The sequence below is a fragment of the Harpia harpyja genome, chromosome 12, assembly GCF_026419915.1.
Source record: "Harpia harpyja isolate bHarHar1 chromosome 12, bHarHar1 primary haplotype, whole genome shotgun sequence".
Lineage (NCBI taxonomy): Eukaryota > Metazoa > Chordata > Aves > Accipitriformes > Accipitridae > Harpia > Harpia harpyja.
In genome coordinates this window covers 17,038,342-17,061,023 of record NC_068951.1, presented here as the reverse complement: position 1 = coordinate 17,061,023, position 22,682 = coordinate 17,038,342, and the positions used below count along the sequence as shown (strand labels likewise).

Genomic DNA, 22,682 nt, shown 5'->3' with positions numbered 1-22,682 from the left:
TATTTTGTGTGGAAAATACAGCAGCTTTGTGAACAGGAATTCATATTGTTTGGTCAATGAAATAGAATGCAAAAACATGACAGGTTTATTTTAAATTCAAGCTCAAACATAATATCTCTCGGGTCATGCTAACACGGACATCTGAATCATTTATGAAAATGTTGCTTGACCTTATGATGTGTATTTGTGGTGAGATTCAATAGAAGACCACCTTTGCCTTGTGCATGTAGGGGTTTTCTAGGAGTACAGCACCAAATAGTTTTTTACATGATAATGATGTTACTCAGGCTGCTATTCCACATAACCCCTTAAGTTTTTTAGTTGCAGTATTGCGCAGACAAATGGGAGTAAGGAGTGATTTTTGAGAACTTTATTCTCCATTTTACTGTAGTTTTAGTTATGGAAACACCTGTATGCTTGAGATATGATTACAATGCTAATATTGCAGAAAAATGTTTACAGTTCAAATACTCTAATATAAAAATGTAAAAATTATTTTGTTTATTGTATTTAAGAGTCAGTGTAAAAAGTAATTTCGCAGTATCACTTAAATTTGTAAGACAATGAAGTGCACAAGAAAACTTCATGTTGTAGCTTCTTCCTAATACTTCTCTCTCCTAGGATGTATTTTGCAACTTGACTAAAGATATACAGAAACTCAGTGTAAGTTTCCTGAAGTTCCTCGTGTCCAATATTGCTGCTCAAAACCAGGGTGTAGTGGATTCTTCTTGGAGTAGCCATTGTAAGACTTTTCTTATGGTCCATAACTTTGAAACCAGCAATCGCTGCTGGCACAGAATGACCTATGGCCTGACAGTCAGTTGTTTTCTTCAAAATATTTGTCTGGACAGTATTACTGAAATGTCGGTGAGGGTTTCATTTAATTTCTTCCACTGCTGCTCCCTTCTTAACAGGATATTCTGCTTCTTTGAACTTCTTTGAGCCCATGGTCTTGCAAAAGCCTGCAAGTGTCGTCCTGCATTCATTGAAAGAACAGATTTGATCGAGAGAATGAGTGATCTCCTAAAGCTGTATTGGTTTTGGGCACGTTGGAAAGGTTGGTTCATGCAGGTGAGTGAAAGAAAAAGGAGGGGATGTTACTGGGTCTCAACTTCGTATTTCAGGACGTGTGAGTAAAAGCTGTGGTTAGCGTTCTCGTGCACCATCACAAACACCTCTCTGCATCCTGAAGTGTTGCAGGTTCCCTCCCAGTAGCCTCTGCTCTGGGTGAGAGGGTAAGTGTTCTCAGCTTGAACTAGCACCTTTGCTATCCCGTGCATTTTGAGTTTAAACTGAACGTTGCGATTCACTGGCAGCAAGCCAGAGAGCGGCTCCAGTATTTCATAGTCTTCCACCCACTTGCTGTAACTCTGAGGGAAAGCTGGCCACTTCACTTCAGTGTTCAGGCAAGTGATGAGGTAGTTGAAGATGTAGTCGTAATTGCCAGGATCTGACTTCTTCTTCGCATAGATTTTCAGAACAAAGTTCCCTGCGTGGGGGAGATGGATCTTCAACTCAATTTGGTTCCCACGATGGATTTGCATGATGTGCCGCCTTCTCATATCCTCTGTCAGACTGCTGTTATCGGAGTGCAGGGAGGCTAAGATGCTTATGTCTTTGCCCAGGGTGAAGGTGACAGAACAGCGCCCATCGTTGGTGTGAATGATGGGGTCGGGGTGTGATGGCCTCAGGAACCCTTGCCGCTCTGTGAACCAGCTTGGTCCAACAGGCTGATGCAGGTCCTTTGGGAAACGCATGGCCTTGTCCACAGACTTGCACTCTACGACATACTCTAACACGCAGTTGTAGACATCTTCTGAGGCTTTGGAGGGCTTGGCAAAGATCTGCAGCTTGTGACTCCCTGTCTTCTGTGGGTAGATATCCAGCTTCATTCCGTGTTTTTTCAAAGTCATTAAACCGTGTTCATCTGTTCCCTTCAGCTTAAACGTAAATAATGTGGCAGAACGGCAATCCACTGATACAGAGGCTTTTCCATTTACTATGAAATACAAAAGAAAAGAAACTGCGTAGGAGTTTCAGTACATTTTTTGCATGTACACCCTGTTCTGGGAAGACTAATCTGTCCCAATAAATTGATGCTTCTGTAATAGTAAAATAAAGAGCTGCAATTGACAGGTCATAGCTTGTCAGCTGTCTGCTTAGACCAGTGTCCCTCAAAAAGAATGAAGTGAAGAGTGGCCTTTGTTTTGGAGATGTGCATTTATCCTATTTTGATACACACTGAAATGGAGGTGTGGTCCTACAGAATATGAAAGCCTGTGTGAAATATAACTGAAAGTACCTTCAGCCCATGTGCTCGAGAAGGGCTTAATTAGATGTGATTAGACCTGATGGCTAGTCCAGTAGCTATTCCAAGAAGCTTCAGAGAAAAGTGCAGGAACCCTCCAGTACATAGATATGAGATAATTTACCTCCATATGAGCCTGTTTCCAAACAGCTTGAAGATAAAATTAAGTCCTAAAATGTTGTTGCCTTTAAGTTTTAACTCTGTGTTTGTTCTTGGCATTCATAAATTAGTTATCTAGTTAAATTCCTGCAGCTCTTTTAAAATCTGAGGAAGGTGATCTTAAATGTGGGCCCTGTAGTTCAGTGGTGTTACCTGAATAGTTTTATGTTAAAAGAGCTGCTGGACTTACGCAGGTTGCTCAGTATTGCATAAAGAAATGCCTGTTTATGCGTTGTTCAGTAATTCAAAGTTTTGGAACATCATAAAAGGTTTTAATCTCATTTTCAAGCCAGAGTTATTAATGTATAATAGCAGTACTTCTAATTCTGCACTGCTGATGCTGGCTGATAGAGTAACTCATCTTCAGCAGCTAACTGAGGCTTTCTTTTAGACCCAGGGGCTGCTACAGTTTTTCACAGCTTGAACAAAAAAAGAAAAAAGACAGAAAAAAAGAAAGAAAAAAGACCTCCTCTGCCCCCAAGAGCTTTGAGTACACTCTGCTTGCCAGAACGAAGCTGGAAATATAATGCACTACATGCATGACAGTGTGTGGTGGATGCGGGGTTGCATAAGGAAAGATGCTCTGCAGCTTCCCCTCTGTGGGGTGTTACCTGTTTGGATGACAGCTGTCTCTGGGTGTGCGGTCAGCAGGCCCAACATGTAAAAATTACTGTTGTGCAGCATGTTGTTCTCAAAATCTTTCAGCGTCAGGGTTGGTTTAAGAAGCTGCCAGTTACTGTTATCTGGGAAGTGATTGTTAATGAACAGAGCCGGGTGAGTCAGAAAATAAAACTCATTGTACCTGGAAGAAAAAGGAAGAGATTAAAGGAAAACGAGTAATTACAAACAGTTAATTCTTCCCCTGCACAGTGGTGGTAGTTTCAGCAGGAGGAAGTCAGAGTGTTTTGGACTCCTGAGAAACTGAGGTCGGTGGGTTTGAAATTCTCCAGGCAGAGAAGGAACCTGAGCTTTGGTCTTCTATTTCCAGGGCACATGCTGAGCTTTTGGATAAAACCAGGGTATTTGCACTACCCCCTGCAACCATGGGCTCCTGAAGAAGGAGGGAGGTGCTGCTTGTTGTTTGAAAGTGTGGAGGCACCCTCTCTCAGGCAGCCAGAAGCTATGAATCAAGTGCCACGTAGTGTTGCATAAACTGGATATGTGATAAGCAAAACAAGTTCACATTTAGCAGTTATATGGCTTGCTGCTCAGGGCTGCTACCTTCCTACAGGTATGTACTCCATCCCTTGTATAGGCAGCCCAGATAACCTTGCTCAAGGCTTTGGGTCTTGCTGTGGGACCTAGAATTTGTCACTGTTTGGTGTGGCAAACCCATCAGCTTTCCTTCTGCCTTTGTGGTAGGTTTATGTATTAACATAGAGGATAGTTCTTTACCTGAAGGTGAATTTGGTGAAAGAATCATCGACAGCACCACTTCCCCAGGTGCTATCGAGCAAATGCCACCTTCCATCAAGGTAGACGGCGTTCCAGGCATGGTCAGAGTCCCCTGTAAAGGTCTGCCCCATCTTGTACCCATACCCCTTGGAGTATCCCGATAGCTTCATGCACTGGATTCCTGCAATACTAAAAGGAAACAATAAGATGCAGCAGGAGGCTTCTGTTTTAAACCTGTCAGCATACTTTTGTGGAAGGACAAAAGGAGGAGCTAAGTCTGCAGAACTTCAGTCCTGTAGTCAAGTGGACCAGCTCCATCAGCTCCTCAGGTGCCTCCTTGCAGTTGAGTCCCAGGGGAGTTAGGGGTTTTAAATGTCTGAGTGTGCAAGCATACTTCTCTTTGAAAACTCCAACTTCTGACCCTGGTGACAGACTATTGTGCTAAATGCCTAGGTTATTGCATTTTTTAATTCTTTGGGAAGCTAGCTGTTAGCTGGGGTGCTGTATTTTTTTTTGGCAGGGGGATCTCTGCACTTTGTACAGCTTTCCGCTAACTGCCTTCCCATACCAGCCTGTCAGCACATCTAGAGACAGGCAAGTTCTCCCCTTTGACCACTGACATCACGTAGAGACTATTTTTCTGGGCTGTACTAGTGAATGGTTTCATATGGGGTGGGCATGCAAGAGTAACCCAAGGCAATGATGCCCCCAGTGTTGGATAGGGCCTGTTTTTTCTTGTGGTCTTTGCACAGGGACTTGGAGAGAGCGTGCCACTGGAGGAAGGGGCTTTTCTCTTCCAGTTTTTGCATATTCCCTCTCTTTTTGTCTGATGCACCATCCATTCAATGTTGTTAGAGGAGGATGACAAAGCTGAAGTGTGCTTAATTGCTCTCTGTCTTGTTACTCAGTGGAATCCCTTTGATGCTGTCCACAATTAGCCCATGTAATTATGAGTTAAGTGTGTCTGTTCATGCTTGTGTTCTCTCTGTGATGGTAAGCCTGGTGTTTGACACCAGTTAAGATATCTTAGACCTCACGGGATTGTGGATGCTGATTTAGTTTCCTTAAAGAGTGAGCTTGTGCTTGCCCAGGGTACAAATGATTAAATAGTCTCTTTTTAAAAAACTAATGAATACCTGTGTTGATGTGTAAATAAGATTTAAATAAGCACTGTGTTAATAAGCTCTCTGCTGTTGATAGCAATGGATTCTAACATTGGCATCTTATTTCAGCATTAATCTAAGATTGCTTCACTTAGAGGATTGTCTTTTGTGTAGGATGGTATTGACATTTTTCTTCTTCATTGAAAAGTACGTTAAATGGAACAACTACCTTAAGTAATAAACTGTGCATGCTTCAAGAGCAAGATTGTCTGCATAATGTGGGTTTAACTCAGAAGAAAAGTGATATTTATGGGGAAGATAATTAGCACGGTTGTTAAGAAGTCGCGGTCTGATAACAGATACTGGCTGGTAATTGGCAGTGCAGTAGTGCTTATAGGGAGGACTGCTTTTTTCACGGAGATGATGCTGGTTTAAAGGGAAGGTGGTCACTTCAGTTTCTCATACGGACTTACTAAACTCAAACCTGGACATCTTTGTGTTACTTAATTATTTGATACGTTTTCTTTAAGAGTATCAAATTAAATTCTTACATTCTTTCTTAAAGTCTTTAAGAAAGAGTATCAGAAATAAAATCACAACTGGAAAGGGCTGATTGAGAGCCAGCTGGGAGCTTACATTGGGTAGCCTGCAGAAAGAAGACAAAGTTACACAGAGAGGAGAAACGTGGCAGTACCCCATCCCTGCTAAAGATGGCTAGCAAAGAAGAGGAGGGAGCATGCAAGCCAGCTCTTGTTTAGTGTGGGCTGTTACGCAGCAATAGCAAGGCACTGCCTGTCGCACGAGGTATTCAAAATGAACGTGGCAAGCCTGGAAGGAATGCCATTGAGAAACCTGGTGTCACAGGTGGTCTGTAAAGTCTTTGCCAGCCCGCAGTCGCCTGTGAGCCAAATTCTCATGTGGAAGTGGGCAGTAAATCTGGAGCAACTCCACTGACAAGACTGGCGAGAGCTTGGATTTACATGATGTAACTGAGACTAGGCGCTGGCCCGGGAACTTTAAGGAAGGCTTGATCCCAGAAGTTTCAAAGGGGCCTAACAGGAGCTAAGTACCAAATTCCTACTAATTTAATGGGGATTGGCATCTAATCCTTCTAGGCTTCTCTAGATACTCTTGTTAGCTGGGATATTTAGAGAGAACATTAATGGACAAGTTCTGCCCTTCGTTCTCTCTGTGCTCTCACTTACAGTGAATGTTAGCAAAGCAGCAGGAAAAGTTTGTGCTCGGCTGTGTTAAAAGTTCCGAAAAGAAAGGTCAGAGCATTTAAACAGTGGTCTCTCTAATAATGGACAGACAAAAAACCAGGCCACAACATCCTGTTAAAAGAGCAATCCTGTACTGGTGAAAAGAGTGATTGTGTCTTTGTTCTTGTGTAAATGACTTTATACAGTTAAATTAACCACGCAGAGAGAAGATTGAGAAGATCTCCAGAAATGCTTGAAGTGGCAATGTGGTGGTAGAAGATGACCTAAATACAAGGTGGACTGGAAGAACTGAATTAAGAAACAGTTGGCAACATCTGCTTGGTGCAGCAAGGAGGTTAAAAGCTAAACTGCTTTTCTGCTTCAAAAAGAGTAGGAGATAATCTGGATCTTGCTACAGGTGCTAGTGGAATTCAATGGCACCTTCTTCCCTTTGATTTCAGGTTGACTTTGATGATTTCATCTAAAAAAGAAGCAAACCTGGCTTCTCCAGAGGGAGACAGAATGGTTTATACTTGTGGTAGGTAGGTGTACACTCCTGTGCCTGAAAAGAGGGAAAGCTACTGACTGTAGAAAACAGGAAAAGCAAGAGAATGTGAAACCTGGATTATTTGCAGACTAGTTATGAATAAGGAGCAGCTAAGTGGTCAGATCCACTGATCTGGAGTGTGGTCAGCTTTGCTCCCAAAAGTCGTGCTGAAACCTCTTAAGTGCAAATACTTGTTTTGCCTCATCGTTAATTCTGGTAAGCGAGTTTCTCCCTAAGTCCAGACTGCTAGGTTTTGCCCTAAATTGAATTCATGAATTTACACTCCCTGATTCACTCGGCCATGCTACCTCCTCAAGTTTCGTTGTCAGCTGAGAAGCCAATTCTTGATAAATGCTGCTAAAATATTGGTCAGAAGCCTGTGTTTACATTCATTGCTATTATTCCTGATGTTTGGAAACTGATGTTTTGTGGCTAGCTTTCCGCTATCCGTGCCCGCCTTTCCTCTGTGACAGGAATCTCAGCTAATGGGAAGAAGTCTGGCTGCCAAAGCTGTGGTCGGAGGTGAGAGTGTTGTGTCTGCAACAGGAACTCTTCTCTCTGCTGGCACTGGGACAAGTAGGACTCAATCCGTGTCAGCTGTTGACTTCAGCAGGACCTTTGGGGGAACTCCTGGTGACTGGCAAATTGGGTTGGTTGTTAAAGTTGCCTCAACAGGAGCTAGGAAAAAAAGGCACATTAAAAGACCTTTTTTTTCCTCCCAAACTTGGCTCTGAAAAACCTTCATATAAGACGACTGCCCTTTGCCTCTTGCCTTTATGCTTAGACTCAGCATAAGACTTGAACAGTGCACAAGAAGAAGGGATGAGGAGATCCCCTTGCAAGAAAGGGGTGTTCTCTTTGGTTATAGTTTTTCAGGAGAGGAGCTAAACATTTAGCTAATATTTGACAAAAGTAATAGCCTGGATGACTGGGAGGTTTCTTGAATCACAAAATGAATAATCAACCTGGAACTGAAAAATTAGGAGTAAATCAACAGAGCCTTTAAATAGTAAAAGATATCCTTGGAAAGATTAATGTTTTTAATGAACTAAACATATGCTTTTTAATGAACAGATGCAAATTTCCCCCACTTATAACTGCTAATAACTGTTCCATAAGATGCAGTTATAAATTCATACTTCATCATCCTATTTCTTTATTTTACTCTTTAGAAAGCAAGATCTAATATTGCAGGATATGTTATTGGTTGGAAGCATTCACCACTTTAACATCTGGCACAGTATTTTTTTTTTTTTTTAATCTGTCCTTCTCCCTGTAGATTTTGTTTTTTTCATGGTGGAAACCTTCCCAAATCTTTTTGGATGGTGTAGAAAGCCAATTGTTACTTACACATGCCAATTAATAACTGGTCTTTAATTTTTTTCCAAAGCTATCTTGTAAATGGAAGGTGCTCCCTGGGAGAGCCACCTTGCAAGCCCGCACTCTTAGGAAAGTACATCATTGCTTTCTGACACTAGGAAGCCCTTCCAATCTTGTGTCCCTGTGTCATCAGGTCCAGTTTTCTCCTCTTGGGCAACCCTTCTACATAGGGCTGGTCCCAAACTTGCCAGGCACCTTCATTGCCTTCACTACTCCTCTAAACCAAACTATTGCATGCAGCTGTGAGAGGTGAGATGCTGCTCCTTGCTGTGGTGCTTGAGGGTTGCCTTGCACAAGGCCAACTCCTTTCTTTCCTGGGTTGGAGAAACGTGGGGGAGAAGGGATTTGTGCTGCATTCATATGCAAGGCACCTCTGCTCCCTGCCAAGGAAGGGGCTGCCTTTTCTCTGAAATGGCTTTGTGATTGTAAAGTCCTGCTTTGTGGTGGAAATCTGACTCATTTATGCAACTAATCCCCAGTGAAGTCAACAAGGTTTTGTAGGCAGGGGAATGGATTTTAGTCATTAAATGCCGACATAGCTATAAAATGGGAATTGCAGTATTGGCCTCAATGGTGATGCACCTTGAGATTGACCGCAGAAAACGGTGCGGTAAGTGTGAGGCAGTGTCCCTGTGGTGCTTCTGTAGTGGAGGGGAGAGGGCATCTCCAGAAAGTTTTGGGAAAGCACCTTCTGGGAGCGTGCCTACCTCTTGCATGGGAGCCTGTTGGAGACAACACTCCTTGTTTAAGTCTTGCGATGCTTTTAACCTTCACATACAGATACTCAAAGGAAAAACCTGGCTGCTTCTAACCAAATTAGCTCTGTGTTTTCATCTGCCATTATGTTAATGCAATGCGAAGCTCAGCAGATGGCACAAAGCAAATTATGCTGGGGAGGGGAGGGTGGAGGAGGTGGAGGAGGAAGCAAAATTGACCTTTCTAGGACTTGCTGTTTTTCCACAGCATGGTTTGAAAGCTAAAGTTCCACGTCCTGCTTAAAGTCACATCAGTCAATGCAAAGGCAGACAGAATAGGCACAGAGATGACAATGAATGTTACCTCTCCCTGGCATTGAATGTTTCTGAGCTTAATTTACCTGCACATTTGTTCAAAGAGCCCAGCGTATCCCTCACAAATGCTCTTCCCCGTCTGAAGCACATCTATGGGTTTGCTCGACAGCTGGCTTTTGTTATGGTAGCCCACTATGTCGTATTCTGTGGGAAGGAACACAGACAGAAGTTCATCCAAAAGCCTGAGGCAATGGGGTCGACGGGCAGCAGGAGCAACGCTTGGATTGCTTTTCATCTCTGTGAGCGCGAGCAAAGAGAAACGAGCCGTGGCACGTGCTGCGCAAGGATGTCGTGGACAGCTGGTGGGGGGAGAGGGACAAGGTCTGTCTCTCATCCCTGTTTGTTCTAAGCCTGGGCTGGGATTCAGCAGCTGAATCCAAATGGGAGGAAAACTCTGCTTTTTTAGAGAAAGTGGGCCTCCCCGGGGGCTGCCCTCATGCGGGGGGATCTATGATCTCAAGAGCGCCCAGTAAAAACCAGAAAGCTCTGCATGTGAAGGAGTCAGACTCATGTTACTGTCAAAGGAAACCATTGAGCTTTTTGCACTCTTTACAAGCAATTTGTATTAAAAATACCTGGAAAGTAGCTTGTTGGGAAATACCTGAAATGATTTGTTGCAAGTGAGTCATATTAGTACCTGGAAGCGTAGAAAATCTTAATTTGTTTGAATGAATGCAGAAAAGCAGCACAGCAGGGTTCCTTCAGACAGAGCTTGAGGAACTGGTCTGGGAAGGTTAATTCAATACCGACCAACCTTGGTCATGTCCATAACCTCTTTCTTAAAATATGAACATATTATTCTGACAAAGCTCTAAGGAATGCTGCATCAGCTGATTCATCCTCCCTTTAATGCTGTGGAAGAGGAAAAAAAGCTGGCAACACGCTGTATTTGTGCTTTGATGAAATGCTGCAACTGCTTGTCTTTTATCTAAGGGGCTCAGCCGACGGCTGCCTCAGAGTTGGCTGGTGGGGCTGTAGGGAAAGGCTGGCTTTTTCCAGCTGGGCTCTTCACTGGGCCACCAGCAAAACTGCAGAGCACTTTGAAAGGTATGGAGAGCTAGCTGGCTCCATGTGGCTCTGTATTTATGCTAGAAATGATAGCTAAAATAATTTCTTTTAGTGCTGCACAGAGGTAGCAGTCCGTTGCAGGCAGGGAGTTGAATTGGGTGGGAAGAGATATCCAGGGAGCAGTGCTCTCACTTAAAATCCAAACAAGGAAGGAGTTTATATTATCCATGCCCTTCCAGGATGGATACATGGCATTTTTGTGAGCCAATTTAAATTCCTAGCACTGTGTTTATTTCCCATGCATGTAAATAGGGGTCAGTCTCTGCAGGAAGGAAGGAGAACCAGGGCTAAGATGGTGTAAAAAAACTCTTGTGGGGAGATCACAGCATACCTGTCGGGGATCAGAGACATCCCGTGAATGTGTGTTAAGGTAAATGGACCGACTCAAACCAGACTGGCCGTCCCAAGCAGGATCTGGCCCAGGCAGTGGCAGGCAGAAATGAGTTAATAGTGTAAAGACTGAATGATCAGCAGCCAACGGGAGCTCAGCACTGGGATGAGTCAAATGCTCGGTTTCAGGAAATGCAGTGAAATCAGCAGTCTGCATATTTAAGGGCAAGATTAAAGCTGCTTGGGATTGACCTAACTATGCTAACCGTGCAGTTGCTGGGCAAGCTCTGCTGATGTCAGTGGGTGTGGGATTAGGCCAGTGCTTCCCAAATTGCTCTTCTGCTCTCGGTCAGCTGGCCTGTTCAGCCAGCGAACTGCACCGCACCAGAGCCTGTCAGGATGTGTAAGAGGTGAGGGAAAGAATAGCTGCACTTCTCCCCCTCTTCCCCCCAAGAGTTAATGGGAAAGAAACACTTTTGCATATGTCTTGCAAAATGCGATCATGTTGCACATCCAGTTTCCCCCCACCAAGGAGCTTGGGGTGGCAAGAAGTCTTTTGTCCCTTCTGATGTGCCAGATTGGAGAGGCTACAAATGCTGCTTCCTCCTCCTTCTTTGTCCTCTTTGCATCTCTTGGTTATTTCTGAAACTGCAGTGTTGCTTGGCTTGGGGTTGGGTAGGAAGGGGCAGGGGAAACTGGGTGACTGCAGCTCTTGTGAAGGTTGAAAGGGTGCACGTACAGGCAGGAACGGTGATCGTGCAGGTGCCAGTGTGTTTTATGAAAGCTGGTCTCTCTGATGTGCTGTGCTGACATGGCTGATGGACACGTCAACAGGAGGAACGCAGTTAGGTACCAGCTAGAAACTGGAGTATGGGATGTATCCACAAAACACAGGGGCAAAGCTGGCAGCAAAACAGCCAAGAGACTGTCAGAGGCGAGAGGGCACCTCACCCCGGATGGGCTGTGCTCAGTGCTGCACTGTCCCGGCTGCTCCTTGCAAGGGGTGGTCTGCTGCCCAAAGAGGAGCTGCAGAAGTGGCTGTGATGACACCGAGCTGGGCAAGGCAGCTTGATGGTTCCCGGTGGTACCTCCTGGAGCAAAGGCACCAGCATGCAGAGTGCACTGGGAAGGGCTGCATGGGGGTTGCGGGCATTCAGGACAGTGGTGGAGGTGAAACTTCTGGTGGCGTTGGATGGCTCTGTATGTGGCGACCAAGCTGCCGGTGCTTGGCAGCCTGGCTTCGTGCTCCAGCTGCTTAGATGATAGAGACTTGTATGGTTACACCTTCAAATGAGTCAGGTAGGAGTTAGAGATTCATCATGTGGAAAGGAATCATTTACACAGAAACCTTGTAGGGCCTGGCAGTGCTAGGAGAGGGACTGTGGAAACAGAGATGCTGAGATGACCTCTGAATACATTTCTGGATAAATACATCCAGAAAGCCTTCCTCCTACCCACCATGTGCAGCTAACCCACAAGGTGTACAGAGTAAACTGCAATGGCAGTGTAACAGGGGTGACAGCAACAGCCTTATCTTCTCAATTGAAGATCTCAACCTACCTATGTGATGGCATATCCACATCCATATGGCTCGGACTTTTTCCAGATCGGTCTGGGCTTGTTTAAGCAGGGCTTTAACGAGTTCCTCCACGCTGTTCTTGATGTTTACCTGTTTGTGAGGAGGAAGCATTGCAAGATCGTGGTGAAGAAATTGCTATGGTAGATCTCCCTTCCTCCCCGCTGCCTTGCTCTTCTAAAGCTAGCTTCACCTGCCAGGAGACTGCTCTAACTCGAGCTTCATTAAAAATAGAAATACAAAGCGGTAGTTCCACATTTTGAGCAAGTATTTTTGGTCATAGTTTCCCTCCTAGAGTGGGATCTCTGTTGCTGATGTTTGCAGGGAAATGGTTTTTCACTTATTTGGGAGATTTTGAGGCACTTGGCCCGATAGCTCAGACTAAGCTGGTGTTAGTGCTGGTAGCTAGGTTTCAAGGAATGTCCCCGCAGGGGAGCTGGGAGGAAGACAGAGGCAAAAGCAAGACTTACTTTTAATGCGTAGGCATCCAGCTTCTCAAATTGCTGCAGATCTACTGGCATGGATTTCAAAGAGGATTTGTCCCATGGATATACTGGGAAGAAATGAGTTGTCATTGTCTCAGATAGGGAGGGGGTATTTTTCCTGGCTGTACGCTTGAACGAGGGGACACTGCAGAGCTCCTGCCTGACCCGCGGAGGCATCCATCAGCGGGTGCTTAGGGAGCAGAGGACACGAGGGCACTCGCAGAAGGTCCCTGCCAGCTGCATGGAAAACAGGAGCCATCCTGTCTAGTCTGATATAATTTGGGCAGTGCTGGAGTGGGAGGTGCCCCTGTGTCTTTGGCACTGTATAACAGCATAGAAAATCCCAGGATATTATATGGAGATGCATGAGATATAATGCAGAAGTATCAGGGAAAATCTGTACTGTGGAAGCCCTGGCAAAAACATTTTTTTTAAAAAACCCAACAAAGAGCTGGATTTCTCCAGTAGTTTCGCTGAAAGCAATGACTGTTTTGCATGGTAAAGGGCCACGATTCTGCACAAATTCAAGCACATGAGAAATGTAACGTGGGGAGCAGTCGGACTGCAACTGGTGTGCCTACCCCACTGCATCTTTGCAGGCTGTAGGCTCCTGGTTCTACTCGGTGTGAACGAAGGGTTAATAACTTGCCCTAATTAATCAGATAACTTATTTTTTAACAGTCTCCATATGAGCTGACACTGTTCTCTCTCATCAGTGAGCCACCCGAGTGATGCAGCTATAGCTCAGTGCACAGACGTATCAGGTGGATGTCTCCCCTGGACCACTGTCTGCTCAGTCCTCCCTTTTCTTCTGAGCTGGTGAGAGGAAAATTGAGCTCTACAGCAATCTCTCCCCCTGTCATGTGCTGTCAAAGCCATTCAGGACTAAAGAGATTCTTCTAGCTATCTCTGTAGGATTGTTATTTCTCTGGAAAAAAGGATTTAAAAGAGATCACGAAGTGAAAATGCTGTTGTGTGACTGAGTGCTGGGAGAGGTGAATGAATGGTGCTGTAGGGCTGCTGTTTGCCTGGAGAGAGGTGACAAGAAGTAAATTGCCTTGGGCTGTGTGTGGGGGCACAGAGGCTTTGGCTGGTTGCGTACTGCTTTATTTGTGACCCTTGCTAAGCAAGCAGGACACCCCTCTGCTGCCTGCTCAGCAAGTACTGGTGGGAGTGGGATGCACAAGAGGCTCTGAGAACATCTTATCCTAGCTGAGAAGCCGGCAGTGCTTCTGAAATCTATACTCATCACCTGCTCCCTCTCCATCTCCCCAAATGGGGGTCTGGCCCCTTTGCTGCCAGCTCCAGCCCACTGGGGATGTGGCCAGAAGGTCTATTCCTGACTTGCAAAGGTGTTTTTTTCACATGAGCCCTGCTTTTCTTGGAAACCTCTGCCCCAGGGAGGGGTCATGGGGCATCCTGCATCCTGCGTCCCGGTGAAGGTGCAGCCTGCTAGGTGGGATGCAGGTGCATCCCCATGCCGGGCAGGCACCTGTCTGCCAAAACCAGCGTGTAGGCACATGGCATCTGTTTCTTAAACAGGCTTGTTTGTTTATCTCGGTTTTCCCTGTTAAGGGCTATTATGCTGACCTAAAGAGAGATAAAGCAGATTTACGTGTTTAAAGGTTTCCACCCTCTACAGCTCTGAAAATTACTTTTTGCCTTTTGGGAATGGGATTTTTTTTTAGGATTGGTTATCAGTTTTTCATCTTTGTCAGGTTAAAGCCGCAGATGCAGGATCCGCAGTTAGGAAGTGTGCATCGTGCCTGTTTCCAGAGTAGCCTTCCTCAGGTGTGGAGCCTTGGGAAGGTCTCGGGCACATGTGACGTTCCCAAAGCCATCCCCATCTGCCGCCCCGATGAACAGGGAGTTGGGAAGCCGAAGGCTACTTGTGGTAATAGAAATGAAATCCCTTGTCCATGCACTTCAGTCTAGGCTTGCAGCAGGGCAAGCCCTGTTTCTAGGACTTGATGGGCTTCTATCTGGGGCTGCCGCGTGTTGTGCCCCACCATGCCACTGGCGTGGGGTGAGGGGACTGCTGATAGTTACCATGCAGGTCTTTTCCTTCTGGTGGCCACGGGGCTTCAGTCCTCTGGAAACCTAGCAAAGTGGAGAAGGGAGTGTGAGGCGAGCAGTTGTTGGCAGGAGAAAAAAGACAGACAGAAATAAGTGATTCTGGGGAACAAGACTGGGTGGAAAAAGCTGAAATTCAGGCTTTTCTTTGCCCGTTCCCTTGCATTTGGACATGGATGTCAGCACCCTGTGGAGTGTGGGTGCCAAGGGGAGAGGGATGAAGCAAGCCGCCTGGACCGCGGTGCACTCTGCATCCCCTCCCCACCATCCTGTGGCTCTGCAGAGGCTGCATTCCCCAGCAGTCAGGCATCTCTTGTTCCAGCCTGAGGGCTGGGGATGTCAAACCCCTGCCCACCACCTGGCCAACCCCCCCCCCCCAGGCATGGAAGAAGGGAGAGCTGAGCTCCAGAGCTGTTAGACGATAACCCTGCAGAGAGCTCTGTGGCAGCTGGAGGATTTCGGGGGATGCTGCAGCCCGCAGACTGTCACCACCTGTCTTGTCCCAGGGCTGGAGGAGGAGGACCCTCCCCCCTGCCCCAGGAGCAGAAGGGTCCTCAAGCCCCAGGTGCGGGCAGGGTCCAGCAGCATCTGCCTGGCAGGCAGAGCAGGCAGAGGGGTTGGCATTCTCTCAAGAGCCTCGAGCCCCCATGGGGAGAAGGGAGCCTGTCTCCTCCTGGGAGCAACCTCCTGGGCGAGGGCTAGCTTGAAGTCATGCACCGTGGTAGAGCAGAGCCTCACCTTTGTTGTCCTGAGCTCTCAGGCTGGGCAGCCTCCGGGGACCTGCAACAACCCCAGCATGCTTAGTGCAATCACCACAACCCTTACCCTGGCTCGAGGGCTGCAGCGTCTCCTCGAGCTCCTGGGCTTCTTGCCCTCCCCATTTCTGCAAAGGGAAGGACATGGCCCCTTCGCCGTCCCACCCTTGACCCGCCTGGCCAGGTTTTAAAGCCCGGGCTGTACCTTTTCCAAAGGAGAGTTTCTTGAAGAGTTGTGGGGTGGTATCCTTGGGATGAATCTCCACCGTCACTTGGGTTCCTGCAAGAAATGATGACAAACTCCCTAAGAAAGGGAAAACTAACCAGGACGCAGAGAAGAAGGGCAGGATTGCCTGCCAAGGCATTGTTGAAGCCAATTCTTAACTTTGGCAAAAGAAGTGGCAGCTCTGGCGATTGTGAAGGTACCAAAGCGCTTGGGTTTCCAGGCAAAACAAAGCACCCTTAAGATAAACTGTATGGTCAGAAAGCCTGCGGTCACCTCCGGTGTGATTTGTAATTCTCAAAAAATAAAAGACAGCCCATTATAGCCTAACAGGTGATAAAGCAGCTCATAAATAAAGCAGAAGTCCTCAGCGAGGATTATGTGGCGGCTTAAAAAAAATGGTTTATCACTGTATTAAATAGCTCTTGATGGAGATACAGTAAGCAGAGAATCAATTTCTTTCATTGATTTTTTTCTTGGAATCAAACAGAAAAAGGCTCAGAGCTATGAGAATGGTTTGACTTGTGATATTAAAAGTTTTGGCAAAGGCCATTGCCTGTAAGAGGCAGCGTCCTGGCAGAGCCGGCTGCAGTCCAGGCATGCTGTGGGACTTGCGCTTTGCATGCCGTGATGCTCCAGAACAACCTCAGATGGAAATCTGGGGGTCTTGTGTTTAAAGTTTCATAGAGAGAAGTACAAGGAAAAAAGTTAGGGAGTATCTTATAAGAATTACCTGAACTTTTTGGAAAAGACTGCATTTTTTTGGCAAGTATTTCAGAAGATTTTGCAACCACTGAGGTTCCCTGGAGGAACTCGGCATGCTCATGGGCTCCCCGTTTCAGATCAGACAGAGGTTAGTTTGGAGTCTGAAAGTCAAGATGTTAATGCACCTCGGGGCTGCCATCCAGTTGCACGTGCTACCTCCTACAATTTTATCGAGAGTCTTGTGACATTTGGGGTTTTCCTTGAAAGGCAGCTCTTGGAACCAGCTAATTAGGTAAGAATCTGCACTTTCATCAGAGAATAAGTTTTTCTACAGCATTTAACTTTAGAAAAAGTTAAGCATCTCCTGTGATTGTGCAGAAAGGGACGATGTCCTTTAAGTCCCAAAGGCAGAAGGCAAGAAAAACTGTAAAACTGTAAACCCCCTCTTTTAAATTGTAGAGCTTGACTCCAATTCTGGGATGATTGCAGATATCCAGGTGTCAAGATTAGAGCCGGCTGGTGTATTTTGTCAGTTAATTCAAAGGTAAAATGAAGTTGTTTCTCAAAGGGATGACTTTGTGCAAACGGTATGATTTCCTCAAGATTTTTATATTTTCAGGCGTCCCTTTTTTATTTCTCAATATTATTTTTAGCTTTGGGTTTTTGTGGGTTTTCTTGCCAACTTCTACTTTCTCAGTTTTTCCCCATAAATTAAAAATCTTCATTTTCAAGAAACAAATTTAATGGCGAGGAATGCCTTCTTCCAGTAAGTTTAAAAGGCATTTAACAAATGAAAAAAATGTAATTCCACAGAAATTTTTCAAAGTGCTACATTCATTGCTTTAAAAACTAATGGTATGAAATGGTTACTGATGTTTTTATGACTTTTTTTACTATTCCTAATCAAGATTTCCTTCATAAAGAAACACTTGATCTTCTCTTCCTTCTCTGTGGCCAGACCAGTCCTTGGCCAGCGAGTGCTCTGGGGTGCAGCTGGCCCAGCACTGCCCCTGCTCTAGTGCAGGGATGGCTCCTTGCGAGGATCCACCCTATGAAAGGACTTCTGTAACCAGCTGTCTTAAGCTAAACTTCTGCCAATATTATTTCTTCCAGCCCTTGCACCGTTCCATCAGCACTGGAATAGCTGACATTGGCAGGAGTATGTTCTTACCATGCTTTCCAATTACGTCTATGCCATGTCCTGGTGGTCAGGGGATGGTGGAAACCCAGGTGCTCCAGGACCCACCTCCATGCATCCACACTGAAAGACCCAAGGATTCTCCAGGCTCCCCTGGGATTTTTAATTCTTCATGCTCAAGATCACAAAATTGTCGAGGTGGGGCTTTTTGCTCTTTTGGGGTGTTCTGAGGTTATTTTATTACAGAAAAAACTTGAGCGGGAACTCACTGAAGCTCTGCTCTGAAAAAAACAGTATCCCTTGGGTCGCCACTTACCTTCATTAGAGTATGAAGTAATGGCTTGTGTCTGCTTGCAGGACTCCCTGGAGACTCGCTGGCCTGGTTGCACAAATCAAAAACATCTCAGTGCCTTGAAGAAAGCAAAGGTGCCCGGCACGGAAGTGGATTAAATCTGTGCCTTTGCTCAGCATTGAAGTAAGTAACGACACAAGAAGCCTGAGCCAGTTCTCCAGCTTTGAAGCCCAATTGCTCATGGTCCAGGGGTGCCTGGCCCCACTCCAGAAGGCTGCTCCAGCCTAGGGAAGGGCTGGAGTGGGTGCTGCTGCTCAGGGTGGGAGGTCAGGGTGCTTGGACCAGCGGGTGCGTGTTTGGATAGGTGGATGGGAGGGAAGGGCAGCACGGGGGGGCTTGGAGGCCGTGCGGTCCCTGAGTGGGAGCATTGGTGTGATTGTCAGCACCTCATCCTCATCTTCATCTCTCTCCTCTGTGCTCTGGAAGCCCCTGACTGTCTCAGTGATGCCGGCTGGCCCTGGGGTCCCTGGGGCAGAGGGAGGTCAGTGGAGAACCTGGTGTGCCTGGGGAATTGCAGGCAGCACAAATCCGCTCCCCTCGGGCTGTGCTGACAGTTAGCAGGGCGGTCAGCAAATGCCAAGTGACACTGAGCCCTAGCTCCCGCGTGGCTTTGGATGCTCGAGCCTTGCTGGAGGCGGGGTGGACGTTGGCCAGGGCGATCCCTCACTCTTTTTCAAAGCGTCATGGAATCACTGTCCTGCCAGCCACCAGAGACCAGCGCAAGGAACCTGGTTTTTCACGGCTTGTCCTGAAGGCCAGCTACCAATCGTACCTCGTGGCTGTGACAAGGATCAGGCCCGTGAATGATGGGATTTTGTGGCGTGGCATGGGGCTGCAGCCTGTTTGCCTTGGTGGGGTTGGGGTGAGGCTTATGTAATACAGTTTGTAAATATTGCGGCAGCACCAGCTGCTCTGTGGTGTCAGAGGCTTCATCAAGATGCTAACATGGCTGATTAAAGGGGAATTTATTAACCCCTGTGGTGCCAGAGGAGTGAAAGCTCTGCCTGCTCCCTTGGCACCTGAATTCCTTAGTAATCCCCACAGGGATTTAAACTGCCTAAGGTAGAGCTGCAACAGAAGGTTTCCCATATTGCATACTAAATAGTCCTGCCATTAGTTAGGCGTGGTAAATGATTGACACTGTCCTCTCACTCGTAATGGAGGCTCTGACTTGTGCTCTGCAGCTCTGGTTGCGGACCCTCTTGAGCATGATGGAGGAGTGAGAGAGAGAGTGTTAAGTATTTATCTGCTTCCCGAGTGGAGGCTTTTGTTATCATCTGGTGTCTGAGACCACCAGATTTGTAAAAAAAAACCCCAAAGTTGTATCTTGCCATGAAATATTGCTCGCTCACAGTCTGTGAGAGCCATCCAGCCACCACTGATTTCAAAGGGGCTTGGATCAGGGCTCCTATTGAGCATTGTCCCGGGCACAGCCATGGCTTTTGTGTGCTGCTATTGCTTGGCCTGTGGACCTGTTTGGTACCATGAGAATTACCTGTTGTCTTGCTTTACCTTTGCCCCCCACCTTTCTCTGCTAGACATCACATTAGGCTTAGACTACTGGGAAAGCAAGTCAGATGGTCTGATTCCCTTCCCCTGGAGCTGCTCTGTCCTGTTGCATTGCGGTCCAGCAGCCTGGCTGCGTGCAGCCAGGGGTGACCTCTTCAGATGTTCCTTCTGAACTGTTTCAGGGCAGAGGGGTGAGGAATTGGCAGGGGAACATTCAAGACTAGCAGCCACATCATTCCTGGATAGCAATCACACCTGCCTTGCACTCAGCAATCTCCGAGCGGGGGAGATGAAGAAAGGACTGGTGGGTAGACAGATTGAAACCCCAAAGGTTTCTTGCACACCCCAGACCCTGCTTAAGCTGTGTGAGTGCTGGGGAAGTCTCTGGAAGGTCTATCTGCAGCCTGAGCAATTTGGGGCACTGAATTTCCCCTGCCATCAGCTGGCTGTGAAACGTAAGAGCTCCGTGCACCTGAAATATGACCGAGCTCCATGGCAGCTTGCAGGAGAATCCCCTGCAGATGGTTGTGCATGGGCTGTATAGTGCCACCAATGTGCATCCTGGCCACGGGGCAGAGGAGAGCATGGAGGGGACACTTCCCATGGCACATGGCCCGAGGCCCTCCACGTGTCTCCACTGAAGCCCCCCAAAGTGCTGGAAAGGGATGGGTTGTTTTGAGCATGTTCATGCTCGAGAGGCACAGCTGGGTGCTGAAAGCTTGCAAATGGGTTTTGTGTACTGTGGTTAGTTTATCCGTAGAGCGAGAAGATGACATACCGTTAAGGTCTCTCCCCTGAGGTGGCTGTGATTGGCTATTTCCATTTCCATCATCCTGCAAACCTATAAAATATAAACGTGAGATTGGCAGGCTGTCCTCCTGTAGTGAGGTTCTGGCACTGCCCGGAAGCCCAGCACCCCAAAACCTTTCATGTAACCCATCATTCCAGCTGAAACGAGTCGTCATTGGGATCCACCTTCCCTGTCTCATCTGCAGCGTTTGTTGCAGCCACTGTTGCTAAAGTATGAAATACCAGGAAGAAAGTGTAATAGTCCAGGTCTAAGTTGCTTCGATAGGGCTTGCTTGTATTTGGGTTGGTGCTGGATGCTGTGTTAGATGAAGCATGAATACAACTTCTGTGTCAGCTTTGCCTATCCTTGTTAGCCTGGAACTAGTTGTCTGAAAATCTAGCTTTTCCGCAAGGCTTTAGAGCAGGAATACTCCCTTTTCTCCTTTTACTTCGGCAGGGAGGGTCCCCTTACAGTTGCAGAGCACAGCCTTAGCTTTTTGGAAGATCCCCTGAAGGATAGGAGCTGGGCCAGGGAGACTGTCCCAAACTGTAGCTATAAATGGCTCAGGGTAGTCATCCTTGGAGACAAAGCCTAGACACGCTTCAAACAAAACAGTTTTGCCCTGTACTCTGTTGTAGTAGGCGCTGGTCTGGGGTGAAACTGCTAAGCTCTCACCCTGCTCCCCTTGCACAGCCGAGAGAGCCTGTGGAGGCATCTCAGAGCCACCACAGGGCAGAGCAAACATGGTCCTCAGATTAGTACCCGTGTATATGTCACCTCCTCCTGCACCCTGGGTTACATGCACCAGAGCCAGACACCGAGCAACATGCAGCATGCAACATTGCATAAGCAAGGGCTGTCCTGCACCAGGAGGACCAGCAAAGGCATGCTGGGTTTCTACAAAAAGAGTTTGAAGTTTGAGGTTTTGCAGCATGTCTGCAAAGGAAAAGAGGAGAAAGAGAGGGGGGGAAAAGCCCAAACCCTGCTCCAAAGCTGCTGCTTCGCTTCACCATCTCCTGGGCAGCCGGTGCAGCACCTGCAGCCCTCCCCTCCCTCGCACCAACTGCAGGCGGGATGTTACCTGCACTTCGGCTGCCTTCCGTCTGCCTCTCTCTCTGCCCTTTCTGCTTGCTCGCTGTCTCCTCAGGGTGGACAATAAGCAGCAAATTGATCGTGACTGCACTGGGATCTGTCTTAAAGTCCATGGTACCCATCAGAGCATGGCCAGGGCGTCAGTTCTCCTGTGAAGCTGCTGCTGCTGCGAGCTGCTGTGTTTGTTTTCCACCCTTGGAAAGGCAAGCTCGCTCCCCCCCTAGGCTGCAGCACCAGCGGGCTGGCCCTGCCAACTGCACCATGAGTGCTCTGCCAAAGCCGACCCTAATGAAGAGGTTACAAGTCACCTTTGAAAGGAAATCACAGGAGGGATCCGTTTCCTAAAGCAGAGGAAGGAGCAGCGTTTCAGCTGGGGGGGGGGGGGTCTGGTTTCAGAGCGTGCCCCCGGCTCACCCTCCCCTCTCTCTGCCCTTTTCGGCTTTAAGCACTTATCTAGACTCAAATCCCCCAGCAGCACTGTTGACTGGGGGGGATTCGCTTCCTGGCGCTGGCAGAAATCCTTAAAAGGCTTTCTCTTTTGATCCTCTCCCTCAGCAGAAACTTAAAGGATGCTTAGGAGTATAAATAATAACTGCTGCAGGAGGAGGGGAGAGGAGAGCAGCAACTGCGGTGGGGAGAAAGGGGCTAGAAATGGGGCACGAGCAGCCATTTGTGGCGGGGAGGATCAATCTTTGCAGGGCTGCTTGGCGTGCAAAGTGACAGTAGCGAAGGGAATTGCAGGGTGCAAGCCAGACTGTCCCAAAGGAGCCAAAAAAAAAAATCAACCTCCCTCTCCCCCCATCAGCCTGCGAGCCCGGCTCTTTGGGGTAGCTGGAGACTGCTAATAAAAAAGGAAAGTCATGCAAATCCCCAGCTTTCTAGAAACTGTCCCAGCCTACAAAATGGGGGACAAGAAGGGTTACAGTGCAGGTTAGCAACTTGGCTCAGCTGGTCTCTGCAGCTCGGAGAAGGGGCTGGCAGGGAGACGCTTTCTAATTTTACCGCTGGCCCTCGTCCCGCTCGCGCTGCCAGCCCTGGCTGGCTTGGCCGGTGGTCCCAGGGGAGCGATAGCACCTGTGGGCTGAAGGGCTCTCGGGCAGTGTTAGGAAGGGCTGTGGGGGTGCAGGAGGCACCAGCTGGCGGGGGCGGGGGCCTCAGGAGCTTGGCACCGGCAAGGTGCCTTTTTGCGGGTGTCGCGAGTGCTTTTTGGGCAGGAGTGTGAGAGCACTGGGTTCCTCTAGCTGCGAGCTGGGGAAGTTGGTGTCCTGGATCTGCAAGCAGGAGCTGGTACTACTGCCCAGTGTTAAGTTACTCATGTTCGGAGACACGGGTTTTCCCTGTGGATCTCTATATAAATCCTGTTCCCGCTCATTCTCCTGCCCCTTTTCTGTTCCTGAGCCCCTTCCAAAGCACAGACAGCCC

General features: G+C 47.5%; 1 protein-coding gene across 2 annotated transcripts; it reads right to left on the bottom strand.

The window, feature by feature from the left end:
- Positions 1–62: 62 nt before the first annotated feature.
- KY (kyphoscoliosis peptidase) lies at positions 63–21,551 on the bottom strand. Of its 2 annotated transcripts, XM_052804726.1 has the most exons (12): positions 21,250–21,551; positions 20,157–20,219; positions 17,834–17,896; positions 15,657–15,731; positions 15,435–15,476; positions 14,673–14,723; positions 12,609–12,691; positions 12,123–12,231; positions 9,191–9,308; positions 3,863–4,051; positions 3,079–3,269; positions 63–1,999 (listed from the first exon to the last, which is right to left on the bottom strand). In XM_052804726.1, exons 1-12 carry the CDS (start codon positions 21,380–21,382, stop codon positions 1,098–1,100), a joined length of 2,019 nt encoding a protein of 672 aa, XP_052660686.1. In that variant the 5' UTR covers positions 21,383–21,551; the 3' UTR covers positions 63–1,097. The 2 variants fall into 2 exon arrangements, with proteins under 2 accessions (XP_052660686.1, XP_052660687.1); XM_052804727.1 differs by lacking the exon at positions 20,157–20,219.
- Between the last annotated feature and the right edge of the window lie 1,131 nt (positions 21,552–22,682).